Raw genomic sequence first — 23,278 nt, 5'->3', positions numbered from 1 at the left:
CAGGGCTTACTGTTAATCAGAATTTTGAAATTGGCTTCAAACCCTTGATTCAAATAATGGTTAATAGCCAACTTTTCTTTGACTTAAATGTGGTTAAGATTGGTACTAGCAGTAAGGACTATTCACACTTGAAAGGGAAGGGACTGTGAGACTGGAATGTAGGATTCCACGAACTGCTTCCATGGCTAAGCAATTGGGATTGGGATTCCACGAACTGCTTCCATGGCTAAGCGATTGGGAGAGGCTTATGTGCACACCAGTTCATTGACTGAAGTGCCCTTCTACCTACTTTTTCTTCTCAATTGACTTGGGCCCAAATTCAGAGGAAGTTAATCATGCCATTAAAATCAATAGGGTAAGTTAGCTTTGACTCATTAATTTCAGCTGTCCTTCCGTGTGAGTAACATTCTCTGGGCCTATATGTTTGCCACAACATGGCATCGAAATATTGTCTCCCATACTCTTTTAACAAGCACATGCCTATTTTCCTCTACACATGCGCAGGTACAAAGAATATCTGCAAAGTTGGTTGTCAGCTGATGTTTGTTTTTTGGCTACTCAATGTCTCCTGCTGTCAGTGTTTTCATGGAGCCCCGCTTTTACTGCAAAACTGTATTAGATATGGTCGATGTACCAGCCATCTCCTCCTAGTCTTTTAAGTCTCTTCTTTTGTCTAATGTAGCAAAGATAACACAATTCTGTCATATTACTAGATGCTGCCATGAGTGACAGTAACGTGGAAACCCGCGTTGGTACAACAGATGTGGTAGCAAGCCAACATATGCTTATATGTTCCTTGGAAGAGCTTGGAAACCTCATTCAGAATTTAGGCACTACAGCTGCACCTGTGCTACAAGATTCTAGTACAGGTAATGGATCATACCTTTTGTTCTCCGTGATTTTGTGAAATGTATGTTTTGGATCCTTGAGACTTTGGACTCATTATATAAAAAACCAGTTTAAGAAAACAAAATGTTATGGGTACCTTGATCTAATCCAGCTTGCTGCTGGATTAAAGCAAGTTCTAATACAGGTTCAGATAAACCCAATTGTCTCTCTCTGTGTGTGTGTTTTAAATCCTTATTGGATAAAGATTCTGTGTTAGTTCAGATAATATGTAGGAGATCTGTGATGAGTGGGCTTTTGGAATCAGTTTTCATGCTGTCAAGGGGAGGGTGGGAATCTGTGGAAAGACCTCCTGTTAGATGTCAAGAAAATAAACAACTATCTGACTTTTCGAAGACATATGAAGGGAAGTCTAGGGAAGATTTTAATGTTTGATGTTTTCCTGTGGTTTTATAATTTGTTTGAAGTCAGATGAGTAGCATAGAAATAACAACAACACAGATTTGAAGTTCATTACTCTGTGTTCTTAAACCATATGTAGGACACAAAATACTCTGGCTCTTAGTTAAAATAGGTATATTCTCTATATAATCATTATTTAGGCCTTAACCTATTTGCATTTACTTAGGAGTAACTGTTATCTGAAAATAGCGATACTTGTTTCTAATTAAATAAAATGTTAGAACTTGGCTGCACATCTTACAAAAAGAGTATTTTAAAGAAATATAATGAGAAAAGAGCTGTTCACTACTCACAGCAGACTCTGAAGTTGAATTGTTGCAATTGTGACAAGTTTCTCAGAATTATTTCCTCTACTAAAGGTAACGTAGCTTTGTACAACACGACAATAGTGTTATGTAATAATAATGTTTATTAGTTAGAAAGCACCTTAAAGTCACTATGCCCTGTATAGAAATTGTGGTTGGTAGGTGTTCCTCCAGGTTTATAATCTAATCAAAGATTAGACTTTTTCAAGAGGAAAGCAGGGTAAAAGGGGAAGGAGTGTCCATGGGAAAACACCTGAAAGGGTGTGTTATGTGTTTCGATGCGATCATAAAGGAAAAGTGGGTGTTAGGTAGAACATCTGAGTGATAGGGAGCTGCAAGTGAAAGGGCAAATAAAAGAGAAAGTAATCTTACATATAATTAGAAGATTGGATCTTTTAGTATCTAGGTAGAAGGCAAGAGGCTAGAGGGAGAGAATATCGACTGTGGAACAATTTGAAAGTACAGGAAGCTTAAATGAAGATGAGGGACGATGGGATGGCAATTAAAAGAGTAAAGGAATGAGCAGAAAATTATAATATGGGCACCATCATATCAGATGAATGTTGTGCCAGTAGTCAATGCAGGAAGCCAAAAGACAGTGAACAATTTTTTTTGATAGTGTATGTAGAGAGAAAATGAGATGGCTTGACCAAGAGCAGGAGAAAACAGGAAAAAAAGATAATTAAAATATTTGAAGTTTCTGAGCTTGATGAGAAAACTAGCAGTTACATGGTCAAGAGCAAGATGAAACATCCTAGAATTTATGACATGAAGCATCCTAGAATTGCTTAGTTCATTCGTGTGTTCAGAAGTCAGTTGTGAATCTAGCTCAGTTACCGTTCCTGAAAATTCGCTGTGCTGATTTTTTAACATTTCTGACTTTCCAGGGGTTTTGGATGCAGTGGTGTCCATTATTATCCACCCCAGTATTTCAGTTCAGCTGGCAGCGGCATGGTGTTTGCGCTGCATTGCTGTGGCACTGCCCTGCTTTCTCTCGCCACTTCTGGATCGCTGTATCGAGCGGCTCACAGCACTCAAATCCTCCCCGGAAGCAGTGACTGGCTACAGTTTTGCTGTTGCTGCCCTACTGGGAGCTGTCAGAATGTGTCCTTTAGGAATTCCACATTGCAAAGGAAAGGTAATTATTTGAACCTTGGTCCTGGTATTCAGTGCAAAGGCAGAATTAACTGTTTGATACAGCTATAGACAACATTTTTTTAACAGCCTGTTCCTCACTGCAGGGAATATTTGTGCATGATGAAGAAAGTGTTGAAAAACCTGGAATATTTCAAATGACTGGTTTGTCCATTTCAATGTATTAGACCACTGAGCGCACCAGATCTAAGATTTTTTATTCCATCCATGTATCATATAGCTACACTGATAAATCATTTTTACAGAGTGTTGAGTTCTACTCTTCATATATAACTAACAGCACAGTCAAGTATATTTACTGGCATGTAAGCCCCATTGTTTTCAAAGGAACTTACTCTCGGGTAAGCTTCAGTGTGATGTTCCTTAGTTTTGGTCAGACTATAATCCTCTGTGAATTGATTTTTTAAAAACAAAAACACGAGGTCAGTGAAAGAATGAAAATATTAACAATTACTGCTTCTTAAATAGAGAATTAACACCGCTCTTGATAATAGACTGAACTAAGAGAGATGGGGGAATTCTCATCTGAGGAAGTCACTTGATGTTTTCTGAATTCATGGAGTTTCTCTCCATCTCTTTAAGAGCTGGTGAAATTCTTTTAAAAGACTCAAACTTCCATAACCTCATCCTGGCGTGGTATTAGTTTAAATTGGCAGATTACCATAGCTCACCACTTTCCCACAGACATTGCAGCTTTGTCAGTGAGGAGGGGAAAAAATCTGAGCCTTGTATTCCTGAACAATGGAAGTGAAACCCATTTGGCCTTGCCAAGCAAAAGATTTTCTTTTAAAACGGCTAATTAGAAGTACATCCACAGATAAGTTGCTTCTCTGTGATGGGAGACGGGAGCTTTTTTGGCAAGGGATCTTATTTCTGTTTTTCATTGCTACCTCTCTGGATCTGAAGTGGGTAGCTTGCATGCCAGCTGGCTTGCTTGCATGCCATATGCATCTCAAGATCCCTCTCTGGAATTGAAGTGTGACTCTCCAATAAGTCTAATCTAAGTGCTTATCTGTCCAGTACCTGCAATTACAAGCCTAATTAAAGAGAAGCAATGGATAACAGTATGGCAGCACCTTTGCTTTGAAACTCCCTGGATGTTGACTTTACTATACAGTTTAAGACACCTGCTGAACATTTTTATGCTCCAGCAAGACACATGATGTAGTGAAATTTGTTCTAAACCTTTTCTTGATTTTATGTTTGTTTTAATTAACGGTGCTTTCATGCATATTTGTTTTCATTGGTTTGTGTATTATAATCATGTTTTATAAGTAACTGAAGGTTTGATAGAAAAAAACATGCACAAGTGGTTTATATATTTTCGTTAAAAACTTAATATTCAAGCTATTGCCATTTTTAAAATATCCAATGGGATCTCGAGCAAAATAGGAGGCAGTTTTAGTGTAAGCATTTGCTGCCACTGTAGAGGTTCAAACAGATGGAAACAACAGCTCTTGCCATTAAAGCCTTATTGCATACCTTCCATCCAAAGTCCTGATGGGTATTTTATTCAGGAACAAGAGACTGCCAGCTTATCCCCTCCACCATTCTAAGCCTCTAAACCAGCATTTTGTTTTGTTTATGCATACATAAATACTATTACTACCAGAGGTTTTTTGGGGTGACTTACAAGAGAAAAACAAGAGTAAGTTAAAATAATCACAATTAGGTTCAGTCCAGAATTTCTCTGAACAGAGTTCTGCTCTGAGAGAACGGGGAGATGATCTTTACTGATTCCTCTTTCCTCCTGCAGCTGCCTGAAAAGCTGTCCTCCAGGGTTGTAGGACTCTTCAGGGCAACATGAAAAATGATGTAAAGACTGCAGGCAAAAGGAATTTTTTAGGATCCTTGAACATCACGTCCACCCACCCCTGTTCATCCAGCTAGGAGCTCTGCTGCATCTTGGCGCCTTCTGTGAATAGAAGGAGCCATTCATGAAGCAGCCTCTCTGGAGCCAGTCCAAGGGAATTACAGTAAATAAAACACAATTGCCTAACAAAGGAGTGGCCAGTCAGAAGGCATAATATGCATCTCTCACATGCAGAAGGCCACTTCACAGCATCTGAAGACATGGAGTCGAGTTCTCAAAAGCTTTCACCACAATACATTGGTTCATCTTTAAGGTTTCACAAGATTTCCTTGCTAACCAGAATTAAAAACCGGCTGCTCTGGAATTTTGCCGATTATTAACAGCTCCCATTTATCCTCATTGGGAGCTGTTAAATATAGAGAAACAATATGCAAGCCTTTCTCGGAAAGTGTTTAATTATGTATTTTCATTGTTAATGCAAAAACCATCACTTTTTATCACAGGCAGTCATGACAGTAGCGGAGGATTCGTTGCGTTCTGCTTCTCAGAATAGCCGCATCTCAGTACAACGAATGCAATCTGGATGGCTCCTGATAGCTGCCTTAATGACACTGGGTAAGACTGACTAGCCCACTCATTATTTATTTCAGTATATGAATGTGGCGTTCTGCACATCAGCTTGGTATGGTGGTTTTTTAGTTTATTTTGCAAGGAAGAAATCCTGGCTTTTTATATTCTAATTATTCACCTCAGTAAACACTCCCACCCAGCTGGTGATTAGCCTGGGAACACGGATAACCTAAATAGTTACAACATTATCGTTCTCCTGAGTGTGTTCCCATTACAGCACAAGAGCATACATTGAAAACTGTAAAGTGTGCCCATTTCTGGTTTAAATGGCTTTGTTTTTGCTACATACATGTATGTATCAGAATTCCATACTGTGCCCAGTAGGTGGGGAAGTTATCCAGTTGGCTCATGCACTGACAGGCAAAAGTGGTTGCACACTAAGCCTGTAACATCTTTTAAGCTATACAGTGGTGCCTCGCAAGATGAAATTAATTCGTTCTGTGAGTTTTTTCGTCTTGTGAATTTTTCGTCTTGCGAAGCACGGTTTCCCATAGGAAATGCATTGACGGTTTCCCATAGGAATGCATTGACGGTTTTAAGAAAAAGGCGCAAGACGTTTTCGTCTTGCGAAGCAAGCCCATAGGGAAATTCGTCTTGCGAAGCAACTCAAAAAACAAAAAACTCTTTCATCTTGCGAGTTTTTCATCTTGCAAGGCATTCGTCTTGCGAGGTACCACTGTACTAAATTGTTTAACTTTTTTTCCCCTAATAGCAGTGGCTTTTTAATTATTTAATAAGCACCAGAGTTAAGAAACGGTGAAGTCGGTAGCTATATGCAGCATACATTTGTAGTCAGTCTTAAGTTAGCAAACTTAACTCTCCCCCCCCCCTTTAACAACAACCATTAACAACAAAGCAATCTGCATGGAGGGAGTCTGAAATATGCATCAAGAAAAGGTAAGTGTGAGATTCAACTAATGAATCCCTTCAGCAGAAGCCCTAGACAAGGACTTGTGCTTGCATACCAGGGCTTTTCATCCCCCTGGCAGTGGCTGGGGTGGGGGTTGAGAGATCCCTCTGAAAAGTGTGTGAGCTAGGGAGAGAGGGAAAGCTGAAATGCTTGCCCTGACACAAGGTTGAATTCCTCCCTGAATTCTTGAGCTCATGGTAATTATGCAAAATAATTCATGTCACCTCTAGCTAGGGATTATGTACACTCAATTGCCTAGCCCAGGCACAGGCCCATCTACAAAGCTGGAATCCTATTTTTGGATGGGGGCTGGATTCTATTTCCCCTGTCTTTATGCTCTGCTGAACAGTTGATTGGTTTAATTCCAGCTCCTCATTTCCCTATTAGCTCCTTTTACTGGCCTACATATTCACCAACCAAGCTGCAATATATGTGCTGTTTCAGATGGAGGCCTCGCCACTCCTGATTTTAGTTAAAATATTTTCATTTTTACAGCAAAAGTTTTAGAGCTTAGATTAATGTATTGATTGTTGCACAAGAGGACATATGGCGGAAAGAGGAGAACAGCAGGTTGTACTAAGCCTTGTCATGAACAGAACATGTAAGCAAAACCCAACAGGAAAAGCAATTGTTTAAAACAGAGGTGGTAGTATGGGCTTGCAAGCATTTTGATTCACCTGCCACTCCTGTACAGACTGCTTGTGTAGCATGGCACAATACGGTGTTGGTGATGATTTTAATTTATTACCCATTATTCATCCCAGGGTTCCAGCAATTGTAAAAGTAGGTTGAGCCCTATATATATATCTTAGGCATCAAAGGCCAGGGTTACAAATAGCATTTTCAGCATACGCCAAATCTGTATAGAGAAGGTGCCAGATGCACTCTGTGTTCATAAGAATCACAGAATTGTAGAGTTGGAAGGAACTTGGAGGGGCATCCAGTCCGACGCCCTGCAATGCAGGAATCTCAACTAGATCATTTGGGTGCTGTGGCTTATGCCTTTTTGGTGAAGTTCCATTTCAGCTAACAAATGTGCCTCTCAGATGTTGTTGGATTACAGTTCCCATCATCCTTGAAGCCTCTGGGCAGCTAGAAGGTGGTTTTTTGAAGGTTCGTTGATGACATCAGAATTTTAGTGCATAGTAATAATATGAGAAAATGTCCAATATTAACATGATAGGTCCAGCGGTTGTTCAGCACCATCTTCCAAGAATGCTGTTATTGTGGAAATGTGCTTTCCCATTATCGCCTAAAGATTTAGAAACTGAGAAAAGCCGGGGTGATTCATTTACATGGCAAGTGACGCTGGAAAGCCGGGCAGGTGCTCTCTGTGGTATGTGGAATTTATCTTGGCTGCTTTGTAATTTCTCCCCTCTCTTCATGTTTTGAAGGGGAAATTATGTTCTCTTTTTGACTTTGTGTGTATATGTAGTATACTTCCTGAGATCTCTTTTTCCCGGTTTCCCACTTATGGCAGAAATGATGGATTCAAGTACATAGAAGAACTGTTCTTAACATTCCACAGTAAAATAAAGGGAATTTGACCATTTGCAGCAGCCTACTGTTTAGAAATAGATATTACCAGTTAGCTATAGATTAGATTATTTTTATTAAGCCTTTTTACATTTTTTTGGAGACAGAAATAGTTGTTAGACATATGAAACAATTCTATTGTTGGATTTCTAGGTATACATCTATAATTCATTATAAAAATAGAAGTTCTACTTTTTAACAGTCAGTATCCTTTATTCCCAGCTATTAAAAGTTTTATTGTCCATTGTGGGGGCCTCCTTACAGATGAAGTGATTCAAAGACTGCTTCCTCCCCTCCCATGTGCTGTTGCTTTACTGACACAGTGAGTATTGCTGCTGAGCAGTGCTCATTTTTAACTAAAACTTTAAGTTTAAGCTGTTGATTTCATAGCAAAAAATAAAATCACTGAATATTTCTCTGGTGTTTTCTACAAATATCAACCAAGTAATGGCTTTGTGTGGATAGTTGTACTAATGTGGCAATCCAGGTTGAAATTTTATACGTGAAGAGAGGAAAATATTGCTTGGAAACTTCTAGAGCAGTCCTTCAGTGCAAGATTATATCCGATACAGAAACTGGTTAGCAGGTCCTTACTTGTGTGTTTGCAGCACAAAAAGCAGTAGTTCTTTCTTCTTTTTAAATGTATTATCATTTTTGTATAGTCAAGAAGTTTTAGAAGAAGCTAGACAACCATGTCTTCTTGCAGAATGCTATAAATTATAAGGAGTTCACTTAGACTGTTTCATCCTACCACACTTCAATGTTCAAACTCTACTGAACCTTCTTGGTCTCTCTTACTGGACTTAACTGTTTACTAGAATGTTTTAGGGCAGGATTCTTGCCGTCCTGTTTTGGCTCCAATTCTGTCTGGACTAGCCTGATGGGGAAAGGCTGTAGCTCAGTGGTAGAGCACCTGCTTTGTATGCAGAAGGTCCTGAGTTCAATTCCTGCCATCTCCAGATACAGCTGGGAAGGACTTCCTGCCAGATATCCCAGAGAGGCCACAGCTGGCCAGTGTAGACAATACCAAGTTTAATGGACTAATGATGAGACTTGTCATAACGCAACGTTCTGTATTCACCCCAGTTCAGCATTAGAGGGAGTGATATTTTGAGAATTGCTATACAGTGATACTTCGGTTTTCGAACGTAATACATTCCGGAAGACCGTTCAAGTTCCAAAACGTTTGAAAACCGAGGCACAAAGGCCTCTCTGCAAATTCAGTTGAGAAAATTGAAAAACATGCAGCGGAAGCCATTTGACTTCCGAGGCACGTTCGAAAACAGAATCATTTACTTCTGAGTTTTCGGTGTTGGGGTCTGAAATGTTCATCAATGGAGACGTTTGAGAAACGAGGTACTACTATACATATATAGTGCTGTACTGTGGTTTTAAATTTTTTTTTAAGACACTGAATTTTAGGTGAGGTACAAAGCAAACTAGTAGCTGGAATTTGTTGGATAGATGTTTTTCTCTTTTGACTTTAGTATGTGTTTTTTTTATGTTTTAAGGCTTCCTTCACTAACTAAAACCTATGGCAATCCTTTAAAACCATCAGCAGTGATGTACAGGGAAAGACTTTATGAACTGCTTACTTTGTTGCCTCCAAAGAGCTATGAAGGTAAGTCATCAAGCAATACTTCCCTGAAATACTTCCAAAGGTTTTGTTCTTGTCCTTTTTGTTTTATTGACAAATGGACAAACCAGTCTTATTTTAATGGAAAAGTAATTTAACATCATGAATTTATATTTATACCAAATGTGTGGATAGTAATCAAGCCAAAATATTAATTGAGAGAGCTGTTTCCCAGGAGGTCAAGCCATTTATACAGTGGTTTATGGAAAGAGAGTTTCACCTGAATGAAGTTTAAGCCATATCTAGAGTACCTGGGAAAGGAAAAGATGCCGCTTGCCTGCTCTGATGGCCTTTGTTGCTTAATTCAGACATCACACCAAACCAATTGCAGGAGGGCTCCCCAACACTTCACAGAAGCTTTGTGGAGGTTGCAGACATGGAGTAGGGAAATAAAAGGACTGGTTATGCAAGCTGCCTTATGCTCACATAATCACTGAATAAGAATAGAAAAATAACTTTCATTCTAAAGTAACTTTTGTGTTCAATACAACTAAACCTGACTTGTAACAAAGCTGTTACAAAAGCTAAAAAGTGTTGAGGTGAAAGAAGAAAGTGTAATTCTGTTAAACATTTTGTTTGTTTGTTTACTTCAGTAACTTGTGTTTATAGGTAGGGACTTGAATTCATTTTTGTGCCCATGCTTTCTTTCAACCTGACCATGATGCTCTACAAATAGTGGGATTTTCTGAAATTGTTCATTACATTTTTCTTTGGCTCAAAATAGCTAATAGGATCCTTTTCCTGATACAGTGGTACCTCGGGTTAAGTACTTAATTCATTCTGGAGCTCCGTTCTTAACCTGAAACTGTTCTTAACCTGAAGCACCACTTTAGCTAATGGGGCCTCCCGCTGCCGCTGTGCCACCGGAGCACAATTTCTGTTCTCGAGCTGAAGCAAAATTCTTAACCCGAGGTACTATTTCCGGGTTAGCGGAGTCTGTAACCTGAAGCGTATGTAACCTGAAGCGTATGTAACCCGAGGTACCACTGTATTATAAAGTTTTGACATTCCACGTTTGTTTAACTTGTTTAGTGTTATGACTTGCCAAAAGGCACATTTATCAGAAGTCCCAAATACCATACGTACTTGGCAAGGGAGGTGCCATAATCATGAAGATGAGGCTCGTGTGTTGCACTCCAGGTGTGCTGACCCCTGCAGTTTCCCCAAATGCTGTTGACTTGAGTGCAGAATCTGTGGCAGTGGTCGACTGCACTTGCACTTCCCTTGATTCTTCTGTGTTAAAGATAAAAAAGAAATCTCGTCCTTAAGCACCTTGCCAATAATATCTTTAGATACTAGTTTTATATAAAAGTAATTTTCTTCTATCTCCTTAATTTACAGGAAGCTTCTCTGCTGTTCTCAAAGAACTAGTGCTTGATTTGACTCAGCCCGATAACCAGATGTCACCCTCTGCTGCTTACCTTCCATCTCTCTGTCACCAGGATGAACTTAACTTACTGGGTCCCTTACTACAGGAGACAGAGCACAGATTTATTGAAGAGCAGGTATGCTTCAGCAGTAACTTACCCATTCAGAGAAGGTAGTCTGATGTCTGGTGATAACAATTGCACTTCTCCAATCTTTGCAGCTGTTCCTAGTTAACAGTATAGCTGGTGGAAGTCTGGAGTATGACCCATATTCGGTTTATGAGAGAGCTGCAGAAGGTGGTTCTGTGCCTAAACCCTTACCGCCAACATTATCCATTATTGGAGCAGCAACCCGTCTCTTTGGAGTCGTATTTTCCCATGTTGCAGAGTCCCAAAGGTAAAAACAATAAAAAAGATCATGACTAGTGCATGTAAAACAGGGTGTTGCGATGTTCAGCACATAGGAATTTTTTTTTTAAAGTAAATGGTTATGTGGCCTGAGGACTCTGTGTAAAATATATATCTATATAAAATATTCTACAGAAGCTGAATTAATTTTCAGCCTCAGGTTAGCTTATGTGTGAAAGTAATTAGCTACCGAGAATTGCTGAGAAAGTGGTGCTGTTACCCATCCTGATTCTGAATAGGTGAGATTTGAAATTAATTTTCCCAGATCCAAATCCATTCATGTCTATCTGAAAAGTCTGAGACATATTGATCCTTCTGGTTCCTTTAGAACAGAAACTTCTACCAAAAATGTAGAAGTCCAGCTGGATTAGTCCATATGTCTGCCTGGTCCACAGTGTGTTGCCTGTAGTGGCCTGCCATGTCCTTTTGGAAAGGCCACTGTAGAGCATGAAAGCAAGAGCTCTCCACCGCCGTCTCCATTCTACACTCACCCACCCCAGCCAGAAAACAACTGGCATTCCAAGGAATGCTGCCTTTGAAATAACATACGTGAACATTTTTCTGTTTCCCAATCTAGTTCTAATTTTATATTTCATGTGCATACAAAACTTCTCATGATGCTCCTTCACCTTCCTGCCCTGCCATTTTCTAATTCAGGTGCACAAGCATTTGTGAAACCAATCTGTGGTATAACAAGAGCATTGGGGTCTATTGATGGTGAGCAGGTAGGAACAGGATAGGGTGTGGGGAGGAAGAATACTTAAAAGATATTGTTCGACCTCTTGTGATTGTCCACTTTGAATATTAATCCAGCCACTGTAGGAGCAGCAGCAATGGTTACTGGTTTCCTACTTGTCTTCTCAAGCCTACATAATGCAATATCTTGTAAAATGCAGAACACAAACAATTTATGAAGTGGGGGTGTCTATCCATATATGCAAATATGTTCACATGCATCACTTTTTAAAAACATAATAAAATATATGCAATGTTATAGTAGTTACTTAGAATGATAAAGTTGGATGATAATCTTTTTTTAAAGGGGTAGATAGAAAGAAAGGTGTACTAGATTGGGATTAACAGACAACCAGAGAAAGGACCCTAGGGACACATTGGGAAATAGTGAGTTCTACACTAGGGGACATGCCACAGCAAAAGCAGTGTTCCCTGCTCAACAACCTGATATCTGCTGAACTTGGTTGAATAACAGAGAGATTAATTATATCCCCTGTCTCTTCTGTTTTTGTGTGTTTAAGGTTGCAAGTATTAGAACAATTATTGACATCTATAAAACAAACCAAAGGATCACGGCAGCAGATAGTACAGCAAAATGTTCTATCAGCATTTTCTAATGTTCTGAAGGTAAGTCTCCCTTTGTTACAAAAACAGGTCCGTTGGCTAAAAAGTGATTATACCTTAAACATTGAGAGGTGTTACTATAGTGCTGTTTCTGTGAATTAGAAAATTCGAATAATACTTCTGAGAGCTCTATGTCCTTGAAAATAAATCACATTATTGTGGCATTGTATTAAATTACATGCTCTTTGTAAGTATTCATCACCAGGAAGAAAATTTAGAGTTTGAATATAATTTCAATAAATGCAACTTTAAATATGTGTATTTGTTGCTTGCCCCTTCTAAAATGTTTTCTCTCTTTCTTTCTGTTTACCATACACCAGATCTTGTCCTAGTTTTCTGTTTTTAGACTTAGAGGTGCTTTATACACTTCTTTTTTTGAAGGGAACATGTTACAGACTCTCTAACGTTTCAAGCACATACCGGTTTATTATTTCTTAACCTTGTGCACACTATGGAATTGCATGATGGACACTGTCTTTTCTGACCTTAAAAACACGCTGCATTGACAAGGAGAAAAACTGGTGCAATGCAGGAATCCACATTCCACTATTATTTATAAACTCTCTACTAGAAACCATGTTTGTATAGCTGGAGGTGTCCTGTATTGGCAACATAATTATCTTCCTCTTGCATCTAGAGTCAAATGGAAAAATATACTGCTATGTGTACAACCTACCTCTGTTTTCATCTGCTTGATGTTGTCTGGAAAAAAACTTTTCTCTACAGCTCATAAGTTGCTCATGCATGAGAAGATGGGTTATATATTTTATATTCATTTTTCAGGCATCATTGCCCAAAATTTAGCAGCTTAGAGTGGTAGAATAATACGACCTTTGGAACTACTTCTGTAGGGATATTTAATAGATAGTCTTTATCCCTGTAAAATTCTGTCTACTGTATCTACATACTGAGCTTTTAAAAAAATAAATCTTTTGTTCTAGCACTTGGCTAGCTGCAAGGGAAATTTAGGTTCTGAAGAAATTCGAAGCTGTGCCCTGACCTTAATGATGAGTGCCTTGGAAAGTAGTAACCCACTCTTAAGATGTTCTGCTGCAGAATCCTTAGCCAGACTTGCACAAGTAGCTGCTGACAGTACCTTCACTGCTGGATTGGTGCAAATTAGCTTTGACAAGTAAGACACTTCTTATTGCATTGTTTTGTTACATTGCACTGTACTACAAAATGAACTGCTTGGTCCTATGCATATATACTCAGAAGTAAGGAAAAACTTCAAGGGTAGAGTTCATTGTCATGCTATGATGAATGTTCCATCTGTGCAAACTTTTAAGTTTGCTAGATGAAAAAAATCTCCCATTTCTTCCCTCTGTGTGCTGTTCAGGGGGTTCTCAATAGCTTTTTGAATGTCCAGGTACACTGTGTCAACCAGATGCTTGATGACATTCTTGAAGAATTCAGTGAAACAGACCTTGCTCTTGCAGAAGCCATGCTTACTCTACTTCATCAAGGCTTGCTCTTCTATAAACTTGGTTATTTTACCTTTAACCATAATTACCACTAGTTTTCCCAGGACAAATGTTAAGATAACCAGCCTGAAATTTCCAGGATCACTCTGTATCCCTTTTAAATAACACTGGTCAACAACAAATTTGTTGTCTGCATTTTTTCAGCTGATTTAGGATGAATCTGATGCGCTGAATCCAAAAATCACATTGGTTTTGCTCAATCAGGTCAAGTTTTTGAGCTATGGCCACATGTCTTTTTTTACGTTTTTGTTCACATGTACGCTTGTGTGGAGCATTTTAGAAGAAGTTGGTGGGGGTAAAATGCCTTGTCAAATAATTGTTTTGATTGGAAATGATTATTTTAATAACAAGAAGTATTCAGGTCCGATAGTTCTGGGTGATTATGTCAAAAAGGGATCAGTTTGAAGTCATAAAACCTCGAAATCTTCCATAAATTGGTCCAGCAAAGCATAAAGTTGGGGGATCAAAACTAAGTTAATGGGGCAGCTGCCCCACAAAGTATCCTGATCTTCAATCAGCACGTCGTCCTGTAGCTCATTGTGATGAAATTCCAGTGCCTATCTTCAGAGAACTTCCTGACATTAGTGACAAAGATGCCTCCAGTGTTCAAGGACATGAAGAAGAAGAAGTGGTTCTTGAAGATGATGCTCCACATCCATTTTCCCAAAAGGACCTCAGCTTGTCAAAGGACTCTGCCAAACTGTTGGCATCCAGATTGAAGGAAAAAACCTCCTCTCTGACAGTGCTCGCATCAGCTTCTTGCGCAACAGGCATCAAGAGTACCTCCGTTTTTTCTCGGAAGAGAAGGACTTGGTGTTCTGTGCAGATATTGCGCAGCTTCTGCTCAAGCTTGGAGTGCCACAGTACGAACCCAAAGATTGGAGACTGTTCATTGACAGCAGCAAGCGATCACTGAAATGTGTTCTGCTACACAACGACAACCAGTTTGCCTCTATACCCCTGGCTCACTCGAGTACACTGAAGGAGAACTATGAAGCGGTGAAGTATATGCTGGAGAAAATTGGTTATGATCAGCATAAGTGGTTTATTTGTGTTGACCTGAAGATGGTGAACTTTTTGTTGGGACAACAGTCTGGCTTCACCAAGTACCCATGTTTTCTGTGCATGTGGGATAGTAGGGACCGTGCTCAGCATTACACGAAGAAGGACTGGCCTGTGCGGGAGGAATTGGTGCCTTGCAAAGAAAGGAACGTCATCAACGACCCTCTGGTGGACAGAGACAGAATACTCTTCCCATCAAGCTCGGCTTAATCAAGCAGTTCACCAAGGCTCTGGACAAGGATGGTGACTGCTTCACTTACTTGTGCCAGGCTTTTCCAGGATTGACCATGGAGAAGTTGAAAGCTGGCATCTTTGATGGTCCTCAGATCCGTCAGCTCATCAGAGATCCAGAGTTTGGAAACTCAATGAACGAAGTGGAACTGGAAGCGTGGAAGGCATTTATTCTGGTAGTGAATAACTTTCTTGGCAACAATAAGGCCAGAAACTACGCAGAACTTGTCAACAACATACTGACTGCTTTCAGAAACCTGGGCTGCAACATGAGCGTCAAGATGCACTACCTATTTTCACATATGGACCGATTTCCTGAGAACCTGGGTTCAATGAGTGATGAGCAGGGGGAGAGATTCCATCAGGACATGAAAGAGATGGAGACCAGGTATCATGGTCGCTGGGACCCAGTCATGATGGCTGACTACTGTTGGACTCTGAAGAGAGACCTCCGTGCTGCTGAGCATTCCAGGAGTTCCAAGAAACAGAAGTTCAAGCCCTGAAGTTTGAAAAATGGTGAAGCAACATGCAATTTACGTGTACTTACCTTTATCAATGCCCACCATTCAGTTTACAGAAAACATGACCTGATGGAGAGAAACGGATGCCATTTCCTGATTCAGCAGTGCAAAAATACCCTAAATCAGTTGTAGAAATCTAGACAACATTCAAAAAGTAAAAAATTGTTGCCCAGTGTAATTGGTGTGATATTTACTGCTTTACAGTTCTCAGGGATGGAAGCTGATCTGAGGGGCAAGTTATGTATTTTTGTTAGAAGGTCAGCAATTTGACAGGTGGATGCCATCCAGACCCAGCAATCTGCCAGTTTTTATTTTGTGTATTAGGCCTAGAACTTCATCTCTCATCACCACTATCTGCCTCAGTTCATCAGATTCCCTTCCTGCAAAAGTTAGTTTGCAAACTGCAAAAAGCAGTTTTGAGATCTGCTACTGTATATCTTCCGTTGTGAATATTGATGCAAATAATTCATTCAGCTTCTCCTCTGGGTTCTGGGCAGAGGATACCACTTAGGTATAAGGAGACCAGTAACATATTTTTTCCTCTTTGCTTCATGAAAGTTATCTTGTAAAGCTGGACTCAGTTGCTATAATCACCATTCTAATTCCGTTTGATTTAATATGTATGTGTTCCCAAAACTAAGTTGAGGTCAAAGCATCTCTTATCCAGTTTATTTTTTATTTTTTATGATACATAGACTAAAATCTGCCAGAGATGTAATATCAAGAACAGGACATTCTTTGGCTCTGGGATCCCTCTATAGATATCTAGGAGGAATAGGCTCCACTCAGCACCTGAATGCTTGTGTTGGAATACTTTATACATTATCTCAGGACAGCACTTCACCTGAAGTACAGGTATTTATTGGATTCAACTGTTTTTCCTTTTTTTATTGTGTTAGTGGCTTTGAGGACCTTCAGGTAGAAAAGTAGTATAACAGTTTTATTATTTATGCCCCACCCGTATATAACTGTGAACAAGCAAACCTTTAAAAAATGTTATCTCGTTTGAGTATTGTTTAAGAGTCATTTTGTAAAGTATGTCTTCCTTCATAAAAGCAGACTTCAAATCCTTGAGCTGTTAACTTGGTTGTTGTTGCTCTTGTTGGTTGTTCTTCTTGTTGGCTGTTACTGATATTGAGCTGAGTTGGGGGAAGTGAAGACTCACCATGAAAGGCACATGAATCTGGGACGAAGGATCAGTGTCTGTTCAAAGTGCCCTATTCACTATCCTTTCCTCCTTGCAGTTCTTCTGTTTATTGAACCCTCTACTTGCTTCTTCTGATACAGGAATGGAGGGCAAGAGGGTGATGGAATTTTCAAACTCAGGTCAGAAAGGACAGTGTTTGCTCCCTGAACTTACACACACACACGGGGGGGGGGGGCATCAGCTCTTAGATAAGCACGAACACTTAGAGCTAATCTGCGTGGATTCCCACGTGGCACCACACCCCTCCTCCTACACGTGCTAGGGCCATCTATTCTGATCTCCATTTTAGATGCAGGTGCGGCAGAAATGCAGACAAATCTAACTATGGATATTCTTTTCTAAGAGTTAAGGCCATAGAGCTGTATTGCTGATAGGCAGACTCAGACCATAGAAACGTCATTGGTAGAGAAGTCTCTGTGTGATGTGGTTTCCCCCTCCTCTCCTGGAGAGGAAGAAGCATATAGTACTCTCTGTCGTCAGCCAGCCATGAAGGAGGTGTGCCTTCAATCATTCCAGCATCATGCATATGCCTGAAGCTGTTTTTGCTATAAACACAAGTATTTCACCTTCACTTATTTTTAATGCTGTTGGCGCTAAGGACGAATGTTTGACTGTGAGAAAAATACAACTGATCATGTTGTCTGTTAACCCACAACATGGGTCTGTAGGGGAATAACATATAGTTAATTATATTCCCTCACCTACCAAATAAAACCCATCAGCAGTTAAGTGAGCAGCTATTGCCACTGAGGAAGGCAAGAAAGTTCAGGTCAGTTTATATCATGTCTATATTCATGTATGCCAGAATCGGTACTTACTCACTTCTCCCTTCCCTTAGCCCTGCCGTGAGGAGCAATTACGTTTCTTCAGGTCATTCATCTTAAACTCCTATCATTTCCAGTCATGTTGTCGTACCGAATTATTAGTATATTATTTAGCACCATCTCACAGAAGTACACTCATTTTACACAATAATTTTATTTTTGGTCACTGTTTGCGAATTATTTTATGTTTGTGCATTTGTATGTGTGACAGCACAGCATTTTTGGTATTTTACAGACCTGGGCACTGCATTCTCTGTCACTGGTCATTGATTCTGCTGGTCCTCTGTATCACGTGCATGTGGAACCTACCCTCTCTCTTGTTCTTATGTTGTTGTTGACTGTGCCTCCTGCTTATGCTGAAGTTCATCAAAGCCTTGGTCGCTGTTTAAATGCACTTATCGCTACTTTGGGTCCTGAGTTGCAAGGTATGCACATATTTGCGACATAATGACAAGACAGGAACCAGGCTGTTGATTATGGAGTTGGGAGATAATGCTTTGCTAGTTCTCACTTAGCGAAATGTGTATGGAGTACAGCAAGAACTAAAACAATGTTCAGACTTCTGCATATCGAGATGAATTCTTTTCCCAAGTCTTGCACAATCACATCATTAGCTTGGGTGTCTCCGGCTGTAGTTGGACTACTACTAGCAACATCCCTGACTACTGGCCCTGCTAGCTAGGCATGATGGGAGTTGTAGTCCACCTAGAGCTGGAAACACAAGTTTCAGAAACTCTGGTGTAGTTTGTAGCCCTCAAAGCTCATTTAATGGATAAATTGAATGTGACCAGCATGCTTCTATTCTTGAGTGCTTCAAATGACCAGTGCTCTTTTCCCCTGGCTGGAGAACCCCTACTAGTCTTGAGGTCTAGGCAAATTTTCCCTCTGGGTTCATATAGGTGCCCTTCTCCCTGATTGCCTAGATCAACTATCTGGTTGAGGCCCAAGCAAGTGACATTGGGCATGTTCTTTGCCCTTGGGTGTGTGGTTTTTATTGCAGAAATAGCCAGTGCAGGGTGAGAGGTCATTCAAGGACCCTAGCATGGAAGCTGGGTGTTCAACCACTTGCTGCCTGCTGCAATGTGGATTGAGATCTCATGTCTGCAGGGTGGGCAGCGGGAGAAGGAACTCCTAATGAAGCTAATCAGGTTTTTTCTCATGCAAATTGCCAGCACTGGGGGCCTAATTAGGACTGCAGCCATGGGGAAAGGGGTAAAGCCTAGTCCTGTGCCCCTGCACAGTTCTGGGGCTTTAGAGTTAACATCTTCCTCCTAGCCAATTTGTCTCAGTAATTTCTATTATTGCCCTTTTTGTATAGGGAAATGTTTTTTTACATATAGGTTTGTTTAGCGCAGGAACTTCATTGTTTGATGTTTTGTGCGCCTATGTCTTTTCAGTTATGTATTTCTGTTTTTTTGAAATGTTAGAAGTAATCTAGAAGATTTAGTGTAGGCGGTGCACCCGCTGAACAAATAGTAATGCAGTTTTTGATGTTGTTAACTTCTATCTGAGTGAAAAGAACATGACAGAGGGAAATCTTTCTCCTTCCTCCTTTGTCCTGTGTTATAGGCAGCAGCACTACAGTTTCAGCCTTGAGGGCATCTTGTCTCCTAGGCTGTGCAGTGATGCAAGATAATCCTGACTGCCTTGTCCAAGCTCAAGCCATCTCTTGCCTTCAGCAACTTCATATGTTTGCTCCTCGTCATGTAAACTTGTCTAGCCTCGTACGGTGCCTGTGTGTAAGTACATATTTACATGTTAAGCTTTTTTGTAACTTTGGAAACAGAGCATTGGAACTGCAGCTTTAAAAATGGTTAATATGCTATACTTTTTTAGTGATTAAAGTCCACTTTTTCAGACGCATAAACTGAAACATGCACTACTTCCATGAGGCCGGTTAATTTCTTTGAAAACCTGCCTTTTCAGGGTGGGAATGGAAAATGAACAAATTGTTCTGAAGAAACAATTTATAAATTTTTGTTGGAAGTATGGTGAGTCTTTGGTTACTAGCAGAGCGTCCTGGAATATTGCAAAGTCCTCTCACTGGCTCCTGAAAATTGTCAGTGTGGTGTCTGGTTTGTGTTTATCCTTTAGTGTAACCACTTACTGGTTCTGTCCTGTGGGCAGCAGAAAAACATTGCTAGCAGTTCATGGCATCTGTGTATCACATTACAATATGTGCTAGTGAATGATTCCTTGATAGGTCTGTAAAATAATGTTGCCTGAGTTGGAATGAGACATAGGAAACATACGAAGTTAGTGAATGCTTTTGCCATGTCTTCATTCTAAAATACTGAAATTTTTGAATAGAAATATATGGACTTAATGCTGTCCAAGAGAAAAAAGCTCCCACATATTATTTTATAATGAATCTTTAGAGACAGTTCATTGGTGCTGCCCCACTAGCCCATTCTGCCTTCCTCAGCCCCCACATGACTTACTTAAAACCAGTTCATAGGGAGGCCTTGGCTGTCAGCTTCTTCCTCATTAGTCTCCGTGTTCCCCTTGTAGAAGTCAGCAGAGAGAAGGATGGGGACAAAACTAGAATTAGTTGGGTTTTGACTCCACCTACTTTTCATCTCCCTGCCTTCCACTCTTCCAGTCACAATGAGCGCCAGTGTAGAGATTTGGTGGACATAATTTTATATCAGACTGTGTGATGATTAGGCTCTCTGTCTAGCTCAGGCAGCACATTTTGGTTGCGGTCCTATGACTTCAGAGTACTAGTTGTGAATCGCTCCTGACAACTTTTGGCTGCAATCCAAAGGCAGCCACTGCTCATAGCATCCAAGCTTCTCTAGATTAAGACCTTATATGAACTATCCCATCTTGCTATAGGTATTATGGTCTGGTTTTTCTTTTAAAAAAGCAGCAAGTACTTTGGTGTAAATTTAAAAATATAAATTGGTTTCAAATGCAATTTAACATTATCAGTTCATTGTTTGTTTGTTTGTTTGTTTGTTTCATAAGATTTATAAACTGCTTGTTTTTTTTTAAAATAACAACCCTCAAAGCAGGTTTACAAAAGATAAAACAGTAAAATCATTAAAGCTGTTTTCAGCAGTTAGTACTGGCATTTGGCTTTTTCATTTTAAGGACCTGGAGTAATACATAATGAAAATTGAAATGTGCAAGTGGTCATCTTGTGGCAGTAAATTTGTTTTCCATTGTTGAAGGTTGGGATCACTATGGGTTCTGATACCTAGGTTTTGTCATGACTGGATTATCATTTGTTTTTGTGCAGGAGATCTTGTTGGAAAATTCTGTGTTGGTAGGTCTCTGTGCACTGTTAAAATTTCAGCAATTTTCAGTGTTCTTCTTTTAATTTTCTCATTTTCTCTATTTAACCATTAATGTCAAGAAAAACTTTTAGCATGTTGAGTTATGTTTTGTTCCGGTCTAACCAAATTCTTTCTTAACATTTTTATAGCTGGCACACACACTTTGCTGTGTATATTTTATTTTTGTGTCTATTTTACTTTTGCATTAGTTTAACTTAAAACATCTTAAACTAAAAAATAAATAAAGGAGACCACCATTTTAAGGGTGTGTGGGTGTGGTTTGTATGTGTGGTTTGTATGTACTGCTTGCATTTTTTTCTGTCTTTGTTTTTGCCATTTTCGGTCTCTTAAAAATGAAAGAGATCAGAAATGAGCATTGTTACTTGTCTTGCCGTTAAGCTTGTGTGTTTTGGCTTTTTCATATAAAAAAAAGGAACCGGCATTTTTTTAAGCATGCATAAATCTCAGTGTGAGATCAGCTTGAATCAATGTTGCATAAAGCATTTGTATACTTGAAATCTTAACTTCAAACATCTTTTTATTTTTTGGTTTCTTAAATATGTGCTAGGCATATTTTTCTATGCATCAAATTACCTTTATAAGTTTATAAGCATGCAGCAACGTAAGAAATTATTAGATGCAGACTCGGTTTGATTAACTGTGAATGCATAGCACTTTTTGTGTCCATTTTACCTCCTTTTGTTACTCCTATCATTCTGATGAGTTCCCATTGACAAATGAGGTACATGACCTCCCAACAAGGTTTCTTTGTAGCATGCATCCAGCTCTGCCCCATTTTTCAGGCTTCTAAATGGACACAAGATAGCAAATGATAAAGAACTTGTTAACTTCCTCTATAATTCCATGCTCATTTAGTTTGTCTCATTGTAATTTTAGAACTTCCATTTAAACTCGAATTTTAGAAGATACTATCATTCTGGCCTAGATATAATTCAGTAAGTTTAATATGCTTGGGGATTTATTGAGAGTAGTTTTAATGAGTCTGCAAAATTTGTACATTTTAAAGATGTCTGCGTTTGTAAATTAAGATGATGAAATTCTCTAAACTAGTATTGAAACAGCAATATTTTGGTGGCTAATGTAAGAGAGCTGCAGGCTTTGCTATAGTGGGTATTTGTAGTATGCCATATCCATTGGTAGAGAACCTGTTGTTGTTGTTGTTGTTGTTATGGTGTCTATACTTCCTTTCAAAGGGATGTGGGTGGCGCTGTGGTCTAAACCACAGAGCCTAGGGCTTGCCGATCAGAAGGTTAGTGGTTCAAATCCCCATGACGGGATGAGCTCCCGTTGTTCGGTCCAAGCTCCTGCCCACCTAGCAGTTCGAAAGCACATCAAAGTGCAAGTAGATAAATAGGTACCTCTCCAGCAGGAAGGTAAACATTTCAGTGCACTGCTCTGGTTCGCCAGAAGCGGCTTAGTCATGCCGGCCAGTAAAGTGAGATGAGCACCGCAACCCCAGACTCATCCGCGACTGGACCTAACGGTTAGGAGTCCCTTTACCTTTACCTTATACTTCCTTTCACCTGAGGATCACAGAGCGGTTTACAATATAAAAACACAAAAATACGTAACATGGTAACAAACAAAAGTAATCCCCCCGCCCTAGTTTAAAAGGCATAGGTTGTTTAATTAGCCAAAGGCCTGGGAGAAGCAGCCTGGCTCCTAAATATATGTAAAGAAGGCAACAGATGAGCCTCCCTGGGGAGAGCATTCCCTAAGCAGGGAGTCACAGCAGAAAAGGCCTGTCCTCCTGTTTACCATCCTCCGGACCTCTCATGTATGAAGAAGGGCCTCAGATGATGATCACAGGGTCCAGGTTGGTTCACATGGGGAGAAGTATTGCAGTCCCGAGTCATTTAAGGCTGTATAGGTCAAAACCAGTGCTTTGAATTAGGCTCGGAAACTAATTGGCAGGCAATGCAGTCAGGCCAGGATTGGTGTTATATTAGTTCAGTATCTTTGATGTACTGTGTATATGTAAGAAAGACATCACTATTTCACCATTCATAGCATCCCTTATTATATTATCATTCACAGATAGGTAATGTTGGGACAGACTTCTGTCTGAAACCCCAGAGAGCCATTGTCAGTCAGTATAGGATAGTGCTTAACTAGATGGGCCAATGGCCTGATTCAGTAAAAGACAACTTCCTACCCATATTATAACATTTGTAATGTTCTATTTAAAATGATTATATGCCTGTGATGTGAATGGCATTT

General features: G+C 39.8%; 1 protein-coding gene across 4 annotated transcripts in view; it reads left to right on the top strand.

Annotated features, from left to right (window-relative positions):
- The window catches only part of HEATR5A (HEAT repeat containing 5A), a 65,991-nt gene that overhangs the window by 23,758 nt on the left and 18,955 nt on the right, over window positions 1–23,278 (top strand). For 3 of the 4 annotated variants that reach the window (XM_083452282.1, XM_083452285.1, XM_083452284.1), the window contains 14 exons: window positions 714–869; window positions 2,501–2,751; window positions 5,085–5,196; window positions 7,305–7,457; window positions 7,880–7,979; window positions 9,169–9,278; window positions 10,635–10,798; window positions 10,882–11,057; window positions 12,325–12,430; window positions 13,369–13,559; window positions 16,421–16,580; window positions 17,992–18,181; window positions 19,326–19,495; window positions 21,001–21,027. In XM_083452282.1, the coding sequence (XP_083308408.1) occupies window positions 714–869; window positions 2,501–2,751; window positions 5,085–5,196; window positions 7,305–7,457; window positions 7,880–7,979; window positions 9,169–9,278; window positions 10,635–10,798; window positions 10,882–11,057; window positions 12,325–12,430; window positions 13,369–13,559; window positions 16,421–16,580; window positions 17,992–18,181; window positions 19,326–19,495; window positions 21,001–21,027 (2,066 nt within the window). The remainder of the gene's footprint in view (window positions 1–713; window positions 870–2,500; window positions 2,752–5,084; window positions 5,197–7,304; window positions 7,458–7,879; window positions 7,980–9,168; window positions 9,279–10,634; window positions 10,799–10,881; window positions 11,058–12,324; window positions 12,431–13,368; window positions 13,560–16,420; window positions 16,581–17,991; window positions 18,182–19,325; window positions 19,496–21,000; window positions 21,028–23,278) is intronic. The other variant, XM_083452283.1, reaches the window with a different exon arrangement.

The sequence above is a fragment of the Podarcis tiliguerta genome (assembly GCF_965153285.1).
Source record: "Podarcis tiliguerta genome assembly, chromosome: 1".
In the NCBI taxonomy this organism is placed as follows: domain Eukaryota; kingdom Metazoa; phylum Chordata; class Lepidosauria; order Squamata; family Lacertidae; genus Podarcis; species Podarcis tiliguerta.
The sequence above is the reverse complement of the archived record's forward strand: the minus strand, read 5'-3'. Positions and strand labels throughout refer to the sequence as shown.